This window comes from Lactuca serriola, chromosome 8, assembly GCF_051521515.1.
Source record: "Lactuca serriola cultivar US96UC23 chromosome 8, Lser_US96UC23_V15, whole genome shotgun sequence".
NCBI lineage: Eukaryota > Viridiplantae > Streptophyta > Magnoliopsida > Asterales > Asteraceae > Lactuca > Lactuca serriola.
Window position 1 is genome coordinate 97,826,180 of NC_136415.1, and position 13,999 is coordinate 97,840,178.

General features: G+C 34.2%; 1 protein-coding gene across 1 annotated transcript; it reads left to right on the forward strand.

Moving 5' to 3' along the window:
* The first annotated feature begins 11,488 nt into the window (after window positions 1–11,488).
* On the forward strand, window positions 11,489–12,850 carry LOC145066561 (tetraspanin-8-like). The gene is made up of 2 exons (XM_079013853.1): window positions 11,489–12,146; window positions 12,303–12,850. Exons 1-2 carry the CDS (start codon window positions 11,637–11,639, stop codon window positions 12,600–12,602), a joined length of 810 nt encoding a protein of 269 aa, XP_078869979.1. The 5' UTR covers window positions 11,489–11,636; the 3' UTR covers window positions 12,603–12,850.
* The last annotated feature ends 1,149 nt before the right edge of the window (window positions 12,851–13,999 follow it).

Sequence of the window (13,999 nt, forward strand, 5' to 3'; positions counted from 1 at the left end):
GGAAGAGCATAATCGAGATTAAACATGTCATTGAAAAGTTCAATGATTCTTAAAAGATCTAGAAATTTCATTCAAAACTTAATTCATTCAAATTTTGTTTTTGATGGTGAAATTGGTAAATCGTTATTTACCTACCTTTACATCATTTGCAATTAGATTACGACATCCCTTTTTTAAGTTGTAAATTATTTAGTTGGATTCTAGCCTTGATATTTTATTTGGGTTTTATATTGAGGATTGTTATTATCTAACTAAAACTTTCTACTCTATCAGATGTCTACTACTACTGATGTGTCACACCCCCAAACCGGAATGACGGAAACGTTCGGGGGAGGAGGACATCATGTATAGTATCACAACAATTAAATCATAGTAATCAAAATAACAACATCCATTGTATTAATAATATAGTCTTTAAATTGTATTTGAATCACATATGATTGACTCCAAAAGTAAATAGCAACACGAGACTAGAAACGACTATGCTCCGTCATCTAGAACCCTATATGTGTACCTGTCCACTAGTGACCTGAGAATACAAGTGGTTTTGAAAGTGTCAACATTAAAGTTGGTGAGTTCATAAGCATTTGTTTTTGGAAAGTATGTTCTTTGTTCCTTGAAAACCTTAATTTGTTCTCCCAGAAAATCCTATATTTTTTTATTGTAATGATATGTATGGTCTGCTGATTCGTACTTATAAAAGTGATGTATTACAGTTGTTTATGTATGGAACTCTATTTGTATGTATGCCCTTAGTTAAATGTTCTTTCGAAAAAGTATGTTTTGTACAAAAAAAAGTAGTAAAATGTACTTGTATTTAATGATCCTGGTTATACTTGTACTTAGATTGTAAATTATATCAGTGTACTTGGTGCTAGAAAATAGTGAACTTCAGTAGTGCCAATAGTAACATTTATACTGTAGTAGTGTATGTAGTATCCTTAGTGTTTGTAATAGTGCTTGGAATCCACCAGATGTAGTGTAAAGTAGTGTATTGTAGTGTCTGTAATAGTGCCTGGAATCCACCAGAAGTAGTGTAAAATAGTGTACTGTAGTTTGATTAATTATCAAAACATTTGTATGAATGATTTCCTAAAATGTAAGTGTATTGTACTAGGAAAGTAGTGAAGAGAAGATATAATATTAAAATAAAATCTTTGAAGCAGTGTTAATCCCGTAAACCTTGTTTATACCATTGTGAGTTTCATATAACCATGCTAATATGACCTAGTGGCCTCTACGACGTTCTTCAGGCGTCAATAATTTATGACATTTGTCACCCCCAGGCATGCCTGCCTAACTGTAGCTAGCAGTTTCGGTGTGGGGTTGTCAGTCTCATATAGATCTATACTCAAATCTCATGGTCTCCATCTGGGAGACTTTGGTAATAATTTATAGGATTTGAACTTGTACTCTGGTGGGTACCAGAAGTAGTGTCACACAACCCTGTATTAACTAGTTTACGTGTAGTGTTAGTGTTCTCTTGGAATTGAAAATGTATGTATTACTTTGTAGTGTAAAATAATATACTTAAGTAATTATTTTAGTAGTGTATCGTTGTAGTAGTGAAATAGAGTAGTGTTCCATAAACTGTACCTATTATAGTTTATATACTTGTTTCTGTGTAGTGTCCTTGAATTTTGTAAAATCATGTTGCATTTTCCCCAAACTATACTTTTAGTAGTTTGTACGTATGTTATTGTATGTTTCATAAACTTAGTAAAATAGTGTATTGGTTCACAAAGTATACGTATTATAGCTTAAATGTATGTCTGGTATTCAATGAAAGTCTTAGTAATTTAACAGTTTGAATAACACTATAAATTGATGAGATAGGTACTCTTTTGCTCGACATGTTACAAAAGGGTTAAAACTTTATGCATATATGCAGAAGGCATATATGTAAAGATGTACTTTGGGAAATAAAAGTATAAAACGTTTGCAGTAGTTTGAAGTACAATTTAAAATAGTTTGAATCAGTTGAAACGACTTGATATGCATTAAAACTGTTTGAAATCTTTTGAAAGTTAACCCATAATTATTTTGTGTTTTACTTGTATTCCCCCACCCCCCTTAAAACATTGGAAAAATAGTGAAAACGTAGGGGTATGAACTCACCTTAAATGTGCGTTAACTTGAATTAGCGAGTTGCAGAGACGATCCCCGGGTAAGCGTATGTGCGAATAATGTTCTCCTAAAATAATTATATTCGACGTCGTATTTAAATTAATTATAAATTAATTTAAATAATGTGTTAAATAATAATTTAATTATAAGAAAGACTTACAATTAAATTGGAATTGTTTGGAAATGAGGAAATGGAGTTTTCGGATGGCAAAAATGGGTTTACGGTTGGAGATAAATAAGTTCACGGTTAGATCTTGAAAATTATGAAGATTTGAAGATTTGAATGAGGGTTGAATGTTCTTGGTGGAGAAATACGAAGGTTTGAAGATTCTGGGCGTAATCTCTTGAAGATTGAAAGGAAATGGAGTTGTTCACGGATGAAGATTGAGAGGATTTTGGGAGTGTTTACGGATGAAAAATGTGTGAAATGAAAGTGTTTTCGCCATAATACATATATATAGGGGTGGTTTACGGCCTATGGCTTCTAGAAGGGGGGGGGGAGGGGGTGTTTACGGTCTTGAATCAAAAAGAATAAGGGGTTTACGGATTTGCCAAACCGTAAACACCTTTGTGAAATTAAAACCTTCAACCATGAACACCATACACTTGATTTGGCCGTGAACTCCTCTTTGATCCTTATTCCAAACCGTGAACCATACATGCATGGCATACTTGGGCGTAAACTCCTTTAATGCATTGATTTCTTGGTGAATACTTATTTAATGGGGGTTATTTGTGTTTTAAACCCTTAGTCTTTCAACCTATTTTCATTTACAACACCCTAATTTAGCTTAAGTTTTCAATTCATACCTCTTTGTTAACTTTTTAAACAAACCCTAAGGCTATAGATGATAAAATGCAACAAGGATTTCACTGTGGTTTCGCTTGCACTATGTTTGGGTTTACGCTTTGCTGAGTCAAAATTTTCGAGTTGTGACACGATGCTTCTAGTTCCTTTTCCAACAGCAACAACAACAACAACTTCTCCCTATTGAACATTTGTGCAATGGTGCAATTGGATGGCACCAACTACAATGACTGGATGCGCAATATCGAAATGTCGCTTTGTTTTGGAGTATGTCCTCGAGAAACTACTCGATGAGATCGATGAAACGAAGGTCACTCCTGAAGAAGTAGCCGCCTACGAGAAACACTACAAGGATGCAACAAAAGTTGCTTGCATCATGGTGGCTACAATGACTCTAGAATTGCAAAGACACTATGAGGATTATTGGCTGTACGAGATGAACAATGAACTTATGAAAAAGTACCATAAGTGAGCTCGTTAAGAAAAGTACGAGGTGGTAAAGTCCCTTATGGTGTGCAGGATGAAGGATGGTGGGTTTGTAAGAAACCATGTTTCAATAATGCAACGATACATAGATAGGCTCATCAAACCGAATGTGAATTTTGATGAAGTGTTGGCAATCGACATAGTGTTGACTCTCTGCCAAATTGTTATGATCAGTTCATATTGACCTATCATTTGAACAACAACGAAACTACTTTATAACAATTGCATAACTCTTGCGAATAGCTAAAGCGGGAATGAAGGGAAAATGTGTTTCCTCCACTCCTATTGTTTCTCCTGTTCTAGCCATTGGTCCAGGGAGAAAAAAGAAAGGTCCTCCCATGATGAACTGGAAGGGCAAGTCCCATGTTGGGTCGTCTAGTAGTGGACCCAAAGGAAAGTCCAGTTCCGATGCTCCCCCCTGTTTCCAATCCAAAGGAGGCCACTTGCTTTTGCTGCAATGACATGGGGCATTGGAAACGAAGTTGCCCGAAATATTTGCAGGATATCAAGGATGGCAAGGTGAAGCCAACCTTGGCAGGTATGTACACTATCTTATCTAAAAACTCATCATATTCTCAATCTTGGGTCTTTGATACATGATGTGGTTTCCACATTTTTTCTAATTTGCAAGGCTAAGAAGAAATGAGGATCTGGAGCATGGAAGGATGAACTTGATCATGGGCAATAGGAGATATTCACTTGTTACCAAGATTGGATTTTATAACTTAGTGCTTAGTAATGGTGTTAGTTTAGATTTGATGAACTGTTGCTACTTGTCAGAAATGACACGAAACATTATTTCTTTTCATGCATTGTTCATACAAGGTTTTAGATATTCTTTTGATGATAAGAATGGTGCTATTTCTGCTTATAAAAATAGTGTGTTTTATTTTGAAGCTTTACCTTGTGATGGTGTGCATGAAATTGTGATGTGTGTAGAAAATTTAGGCAATAGTGTATTTCAGATTGATTCGTCTAATGGTATAGACAAAGCATGCTTAAGCATTGTCGTCTTGGATATGTTAACAAGAAATGCATCGCCCAACTCCAAAAGGATGGAGTGTTGGAAACATTTGACTTAAGGTTAGATGATACGTGCGAGTCTTATTTACTTGGAAAGATGACAAAATCACCTTTCATTGGTTCTTGTGAAATAGGTGAAGGATCGTTGGATCTTATACAAACATATGTGTGTGGTCCCTTCAGATCCACCACAAGGGATGCAAATCGATTTTATGTGACTTTTACTGATTATTATAGCAGATATGGCTATATCTACTTAATCAAGCATAAGTCAAAAACCTTTGAAAAGTTCAAAGAGTTTAAACAAGAAGTCGAGAATCAATTGGGCAGGAAGACAAAGATGCTTAGATTCAATAGAGGCAATGAGTATCTTAATATCGAATTCCAGGACTACCTCAAGGAATGTGGAATAGTTTCACAATTGACTCCTCCTAGAGCACCACAACTTAATGGTGTGGCTGAGAGGCGTAATCGGACCTTGTTGGACATGGTTCGCTCCATGATGAGTCGAGCTTCACTTCAATTCTCTTTCTGGGGGTATGCCTTAGAGACTACCACCCACATTCTTAATCTTGTCCCAACAAAGAAGGTTGCCAAAGCACCTTATGATATGTGGACATGGAAAGTTCCCTCGTTAACACATATCAAGGTTTGGGGCTGTGATGTTTTCACTAGACAAGAGACTCATGACAAGCTTGAACCTCGAAGTAAGAGATGTATTTTCATCGGCTACCCACAAAAGACCTCTGGATATTTTTCTACAGACCTAGTGAGAATGTGGTATTCGTAGCACAAAGGGGAGTCTTTTGCGAGAGAGAACACATATGCAAAGAGGACAACACGAATATAATTGATCTTAAAGAAATTCAAGATTTAAACAATGAAGGAACTTTTGAAAATGCTAGCGCTCAACATGAGGAAGAAATTCTAGTTGAACCGATTGACGAGTCACTACCTCTTAGGCGTTCCAGTAGAGTTAGAATGCCACTTGAGTTTTATGGTTTCCGTATTACTACAATTGGTGATACATTTATCAGTGATAGTACACTAGTAAATTTAGATGAACCTTCTAACTACAAGGAAGCAATGGCTGTCCCTGAGTCTGCCAAGTGGAAAGAGACAATGGACAACGAGATCAAGTCCATGTATGACAACCAAGTTTGGAATTTGGTTGACAATGTACTAGGTCGTAAGACATTTGGGTGAAAATGGATCTTCAAGAAGAAGACTGACATGGATGGAAAGGTGCACACTTTCAAGGCTCGGCAGGTTGCGAAAGGATTTACTCAAACCCCAAGGGTTGACTATGATGAGACCTTCTCACCAGTATCTAAGATTAAATATATTAGGGTGATGTTAGTCATAGCTGCGTTTCATGACAATGAAATTTGGTTAATGGATGTCAAAACCACTTTCCTTAATGGGAAGTTGGCTGAAGATGTTTACATGAGTTATCTAGAGGGTTTTGTGGATGCTAAGTACCCCAATAGAGTGTGTAAGATTGAGAAACCAATCTATGGATTGAAACAAGCTTCTCACATATAGAATCTTCGATTTGATGAAAAAGTTAAAGAATTTGGATTCTCTATAAGTGAGGATGAATCTTGTGTACATGTTAAAGCTAATGGGAGTATAGTGACCTTCCTGGTATTATATTTTAATGGCATACTTCTAATAGGAAACGACATTCCAACTTTGCAAGAAGTTAAGTCTTGGCTTGGAATGTGTTTCACTATGAAGGATCTGAGAGAGGCTGCTTATATTCTAGGGATAAGGATTTTTAGAGATATGAGTAAAAGGCTAATTGGACTTAGTCAAAGTACATAATTGGATAAGGTACTAAACATTTTAGAATGGAGAATTCCAAGAAGGGAGAATTAGCAATATAGAGTAATACCAAACTGAGTAAGACTCAGAGTCCGAGTACCGATGCAGAGATAGCAAAAATGAGTAGAGTTCCATATGCTTCCGCCGTTGGATCTATTATGTATGATATAACATGTACTCACCATGATGTGGCTTTCGCTTTGAACATGGTTAGTCGTTATCAGGGGAATCCATGGTAGAGCTCATTGGATAGCGGTCAAGAATATTCTCAGGTATCTGCGAAGAACTAAGGACTAGGTACTAGTGCTTGGTGGCAGTGATGACTTAAGAGTAACTGGGTATAGTGACGCCAACTTTCAAATAGACATAGACAACTTTTGTTCTCAATCTGGTTGGGTGTTACCCTTAATGGATGAGCGGTAACCTGGAAAAGTTCCAAACAAGAGACAGTGGTTGATTCTACCTGTGAATCAGAGTACATAGCAGCAAACGAAGCATCGAAGGAGGTTATATGGTTGAAGAACTTTATCGAAGACCTTGGAGTTGTTCCGGCTATCAAGGAGCCAATGGAGATTTTTCTACGATAATGAAGGGGCGGTTTCCTTAACGAATGAACCAAGAGATCATGGCAGATTAAGACATATCGACAGAAAATACCATTTCATTAGACATAGAGTAGAAGAAGGTCACCTCGTCGTTAAGAGGGTATCGTCTGAAGAGAATCCAGCAGACCCCCTCACCAATTGATGGATTTAAGGTTAAAACCCAATAACCCATGTATTGGTTGGTTCATTTTCAACAGAATGTTTTTTTAATGTGCAAACAGAACCCAAATCAGAATTTTCAAATTTTGAAAATTCTAAACTCAAAACCGGCGATTTTGGTTCGGTTTCGGTTTGCGGCGATTCATTTTTCGATTTGGATTTTGTTTAGTTTTAAGGAATAAATAAAAGAACCTCTAATTTAAGAAAAATATGTAAAAAAAAAACAAGGTTTTGTGAAGTTTGTTTGTAGAAAAAGGTTGATGGCATTTGATGATTAAAATAAGTTTGTATATAAGTGGTTACAATAAAACATATTCTTTTACAAATATAAATCACCTTCACTGAACTTGATCCTTAAATCCATATGTGTTTGTAAAGAGTGGATGTAGAATTCAAACCTTGCTAGAACTTGATCCTTAAATCCATGTGTTTGTAAAGAATGGAGCCAGAATTCAAACCTTGTTAGGCTACTATTTTGGATTATCTACTTATGCCTTTGGTTGTAATCATTTTTGGTTTTGTAACATTTGTTAGTATCTAACATTACTAAAATCTAGATTTTTATTTTATTACTACTTGGTTGGAAAGCTATATGAAACTAAATTCTATCATTCTTTTTATTCTATTATTTATTTCATTTGAGAATCAGATTAAATTAAAGATTCCATTAAATGAAAAAATCGATATTTCTTTTACGATGTGTAATTTTTTCCCAAGAAATATAAAAATTTCAAAACAATTTATTTAAAGTATTTAACTTTCATTTTTCAGCTTAAGGTAGACTTTCCGATTCTATGTAGGGATGAAAGTGAGTCCAAACCCGGACCCGGACCCGGACCCGGTTAACGGGATTTTATAGAACCGGAACCGGACCGGTATATAGGAACCAATTCCGGAACCGGGACCGGTATATAGGAACCAATTCCGGTTCGGTTCCGGGTATGGTTCCGGGTAAAGTGGGTCTAGAACCGGAAAACCCGAAAACATCAAAGTGGGTAGGTTGGAACCGGATAAAGTGAGTTTAGAACCGGAAAACCCGGAAAAACCAGAATTTTTTGGTAATTACTTACTACTTAGTGGGTTGAACTTTGAAAATTTTCATATTGATATCCCGACTTTGGGGGACTGTAACTCATTGACTACGAAACCAAAATTAACAAAATTATAGTCTAAAATCATGTACAAACTCTAAAATACACTCTGGAAAAACCCGCGTGTCAATCTAACTTTAAACGAATGAGATATGCTTGTGTTAATATTTTCACATAATACAAAGTACAAAAACAAATAGCTGAAAAGTTGAAAATTTTCAGTTTTAATATCCCGACTTCGGTGGACTGTAAATCAATGAATGTTAAACCAAAAATGACAAAATTATAGTCTAAACACATGTAAAAACTGTAAACTAGAAGTTGGAAAAAACCTTCAAACGAATTAGATATGCATGTTTTAAAACTTTCACCGAATACAAAAAAAACTGAAAAACTAAAAACTTCCAACTTTGATATCTCGACTTTGGAGGACTGTAAATCAATGAATATAAAACTAAAAATGACAAATTTATAGTCTAAAGTCATGTACAAACTCTAAACTACATGTTGGAAAAAACTGTATGTCTTGGAGTTGAAACGAATAAAATATGCATCTTTTAAATGTTTCACAAAAACCGGTTCCAGCCCTAAAAGTGGTTCCGGTTCCAAAAACTGGTTCCGATTTTTATACCCGGTTTACCCGGACCCAATGGACCCAAACCCGATTACCCGCCAATTTTTAAACCCGGAACCGGACCCAATTCTACATATTCCGGTTCTAACGGTTCCGGTTCTAAATCTCATCTCTAATTCTATGAAACAATAGTTCCTAGTTAAAAACTTAAAAATAAAAGGGTTACGTTTGCCAAAATATATTAAAAAGGAAAAACAGAAATTCATTACTTTAAAATGGTATAACACAATTCACACACGAAAGACCTTAGTATTTTAATTTTAACATTTTAAATTAATACTTTTTTATTTTTTACTATTATGTATTATCATATCTAGATTATTTTATTTATTCTTTCATTATAATCTTTAAACAATAAACCATAACAAACTTCTAATCTTTTTATCATTTTAGATTATTCTGTATTATCACATCCTATATCGATTATAACTAACTTTGCAAAAGAGCACGGTGTTTTTTATTTCATTAATTCGTAGATTATAATCTTTCAACAATTTACCACCACAAATTTGTAATATTTTATTATTTTATATTGCCCTCTATTTAACTACATTTATTTAATTTTCTATTTGTTGAATATAAGATAATATAAACATGGTCTACAAAGCAAAAAAGAAAAGGTCTTTGGGGTTGAGAAAAATGGCGTTTTCGAAATACCTACGACTTATACATGTGGAGTTTGAAACGCGAAGCTTCCAAACAGATACCCGCATTCACTCTACGCGTATGCGCGTGACGTAACCCATCCATCCATCTATCTCTATCTACAACCGTCTGCACAAAAAGATCTTCTTCTATTCATCAATATATCATTAAACAAACCCCTAACTTTTACCCATATAACTAAATCCACCCTCTTAATTTTCATTATGATAAAACACATCCTTATGTAGATCCATTTTCATCATCCAACTAATATTTTGTTTTCTACAAAAGAAGTTATGATAAGTTTAGGATAGCTATAATTTATAAATATAGTTCCCCCATGATTAAATAGACCAAAAATATTCAATCAAACAAATTTCAACGAAAAATGAAACAAATGAATACTCAATCCAGGAAAATATATATTATATTTGATTATAAATACAAGAAAATAAAAACAATATATAATAAAAACTATTTTAAGAAATCGAATGAACTGTTTTACACATTTAAATTACTAATGCTTCCAACCAAAATACAAAAAGAGTGATTAGAACTATCCTTAAACACGATGCATTAGAAAATTTTCTACAATATATATGCACCATGTTAGATAGTAGTTTTACTTATTCTTTTGTATTTGGTTTGATGTCTTTTGAACAAACTTTATCAACCGATAGTCGTTTTAACAAAGCAATGTTATCAACAAAAATACCAAATGGTAAGTAAAAGTACTCTTAAACGTCATGCAATTCAAAATTTGGTTTCAATTTTAAATACATCACATTAAGAGCAACTTTACTTGCCCTTTTATATTTTAATTGATGACTTTGTTGAACCGAATTTGTAAAGCGGTTAGGTTAACATCAAGTATGATTATAAACATAAAAAACCAAAACACAAACTACTTTTAAACATCTTATCATTTAATTATTGTTATCTTGGACTTTTGTTGGATATATTTAAATGGCATGGCGTCTTAAAGTCGAATTTGAGTCCAGGGACTAAATAGTTACCATAATTTTTGCATCATGCTTTAAGCATGACACTCACCATATATTCAATATATAAGATACTGAAAACATGAAAGATAGTAGAGTATTTTGTTGAGTGTGATCAAACGATGACATGCATAATACACGAGCTATTTATATAAAGTTAAGAGGAGTAAAAAAATCCAAAATACTTAAAATACCTAATTCAGGCAGTCACTAGCAATTGGAAACCTTCAAAATAAAAAAAATAAAAAATAAAAAAAGTGTTTCTCACCTTTAAGACATTGAATCCAAAATACTTAAAAGTGTTTATGCTAGTCATGTTCAACATCATGTCCAATAGTGTTCTACTATAAAACTATAGTAACATCATTAATTTTGTGACTCCCATCTTTTTCTCATGCCCCATATCAGTGAGCCAACATTCTAATCTACACAACAAATATGTCCTTATTACTATCATATAAAAATTTCCTTTCAAAATAAGTAGGTTGTTCTTGATGTATAAAAATCTTGTTGCTATCCTTTGCTTTAACCAACGGCTACGGTAAAGTCATCCTCAACACATCATCCTAATGAATCATACATGCTTCCACTCATGTATACACACAACATATTATATGTAAGCTTAGGTTACAAAAGGTTCTTTGCATTTGAATCATATACGGAAAGAATGAAATACAACCTTAATAAAATTTAACAACACGATTTATAAGATCATGTCACTATCTTTTTAAGAAACTAAATATATTATCATTATAACAAATCAATCAAAGTCTCATATATTCTAACATATAAAATTGATCTTATATAACGTTTTATTAAATCAAAATTGATTTGATCGACTTGAATAATAAATTAAATTGGTCGGTATCCAACTTATTATGTATAAATTTCATTGAATTTATCCAAAACATTAGATTATATTTGAACCCGTAAAAACCCTAAATATAAGGGATTATTTTGCATAATTGTGATACCCAGGGGTTGCGTTTGTAAAATTATCCCTTACACCGAGAGTACAAAAACCCAGCCCAGCTAGCCTTTTTTTTATCAGCAAACGCCGTTGCGTTCCTTTCTATCCTCGATATTCCATCTCTAAAATATTCTCATAAGAATCCCCCTTTTCGCTTTCGAAATTTTCACCTTTTCTTCATCTTTTCATCAGTTCATCAAACCAAAATCCCCAAAAAGTCTATACACTTTTCAAAAGATCAATAGAAAAATCAAGCAACCATGGTGCGTATAAGCAACAACTTAGTTGGCATCCTCAATTTCGTAACATTCCTCCTCTCAATCCCCATCTTGGCCGGCGGTATTTGGCTTTCACGTCAAGGAACCTCCGAATGCGAACGATTCCTCGATAGACCAGTCATCGCACTCGGCGTCTTCCTCATGATCGTCTCACTCGCCGGACTCATCGGCGCGTGTTGTCGCGTGTCCTGGCTCTTATGGGTTTACCTACTCGTCATGTTTCTACTCATCGTTCTACTTTTCTGCTTCACGATCTTCGCGTTCGTCGTCACCAACAAGGGCGCCGGAAACACGGTATCCGGTAGAGGATACAAGGAGTACCGTTTAGGAGATTATTCGAGTTGGTTACAGAAGCGGGTTAACAGTGACAAAAACTGGAATAAGATCAAGAGTTGTTTAGAAGATAGCATGGTTTGCAAGAGCTTGATTGATGACGGATCTGACAATACTCCAGTTGACGTTTTCTACACCAGACATCTCTCTTCTATTCAGGTATCAATCAATAAAATCCCATCGTATCCTTTCATAATTTCTTCATCTTTTAGATCTGAGATTGGTTTACAGTAACATGATTTTGTGGAATTGATAAATATTGGAGCTGTAGAATCGTTTTTTTAATTGATTTTAATTGTTTGATCTGTGCTGTAGTCTGGATGCTGCAAGCCCTCGAACGACTGCGGTTTCACTTACGTAACTCCGACCAACTGGACCAAAACTCCGACGACCTCCGGCAACCCTGACTGTAATGCTTGGGACAACGATCCAAACAACCTCTGTTTCAACTGCCAATCATGCAAGGCTGGATTACTCGACAACATAAAGAGCGATTGGAAGAAGGTTGCTGTACTCAACGTCATCTTCCTCGTGTTCCTCATTATCGTTTACTCGATTGGTTGCTGTGCATTCAGGAACAACCGTGAAGATAATTCATGGAAGCGCTACCCTTAGAGTGATTTTTGGGTGGAGATTACTGGGTTGTGTCTTTCTTTATACTTTAGTATAATCGTTTTTACCTATTTGTCTATATTGTTTCTTGAAGCTATAGAATGGTTAGATCAATGGCGATGGGCGTTGACTGTTGCTCTGCGATTGACCGATTGTTACATTTTGGGTTTGAGAGACGACCACCGCTTTTAGGTGTAAATATTATTCGTATGAAAACGTTTATTGAGATTTATTTTGAATAATTTGGTTTACGTTATGGTGTTGATTTTGAATTTGAAATTGGTTTTTGGTTTTTATTCGTGTGAATTAGATAATTAGAATGTTTGTTTAATACGTAATTAAATCGTCTCATATTTATCGGTTGGCCACATGGTTGGTGTGTCTCTGGTTTAGTGCTTTTTTTGAGTAATGACTATATCATTGATTATGGATGAACTTAGCATGTGAGTTACAGGTGTAAAGAGAAAGAGTCAACACTTATTTATTACTATTATTAGTTTTCTTTTAGAAAATTGCAAAAATTGTCTTCTAGTTATGATATTTTCTTTGGCCTTTAGTCTACACTCAAAGTTAAAATACAAATATAAAATAAACAAGTAAAATAGGTTTGAATTGAAGGAAAAAATATCTAGGAAAGTCCTTATATTTTTGGAAAATTTTTAATAAAGTTTTATATTTTGTTTTTAAAACAAAAAAAACCTTTTAAATAGAAAATCTCAATTTTTCTTAATAAAGTCTTAAATTTTATTTTTTAAATAGAAAAATCTTGACTTTTTTACTTTTTAAATAGAAAAACATAAAAAACTGGTCACTTTAGCTCTTTTTAACCTGCTCATCAGGAAATGATATCAAATCGTAAATTTTTCTAAAATGATGAGACTTTTCTGCAGATTTTTTTAAAACTTGTGTATAATATAAAAATGGGAAAATGACATTTAGGCTCTATAATGTTTTTAGAGTTTACCTATTTAGCCACTTAATTTATTTTTTGGTCTAATAAGGGAACGAAGTAGTGAGAACCTGTTTATTTAGCCATCTTCACCTCTTTTCCCAGGTTTTTTCCCCGGTTTTATTGACAAATAGTCAAAAATTGGCACATCAATCATTGGAAAGTAATATCACATTTTGACCATTTCTTTGTTACCATAGATCCGGACACAAACCCATCAGCCTTTCTAGTTTTATCACAGAAAATCTATCTTGTCTTATCACAGAAAATCTATCATTTCCTCCTTTTCAATTTCCAAATCCATTCTCCAATACCAAGTGATATAATCACACTATCACAGGAGACTGCACCTTGTGCATCGAACATGGGATAAGAAGCAAAAACAGGGGATAAAAGTTTTTTTTGGAAAATTGCTTAATTACCAAGCTTTCTTAGAAACGAGAATACAAAA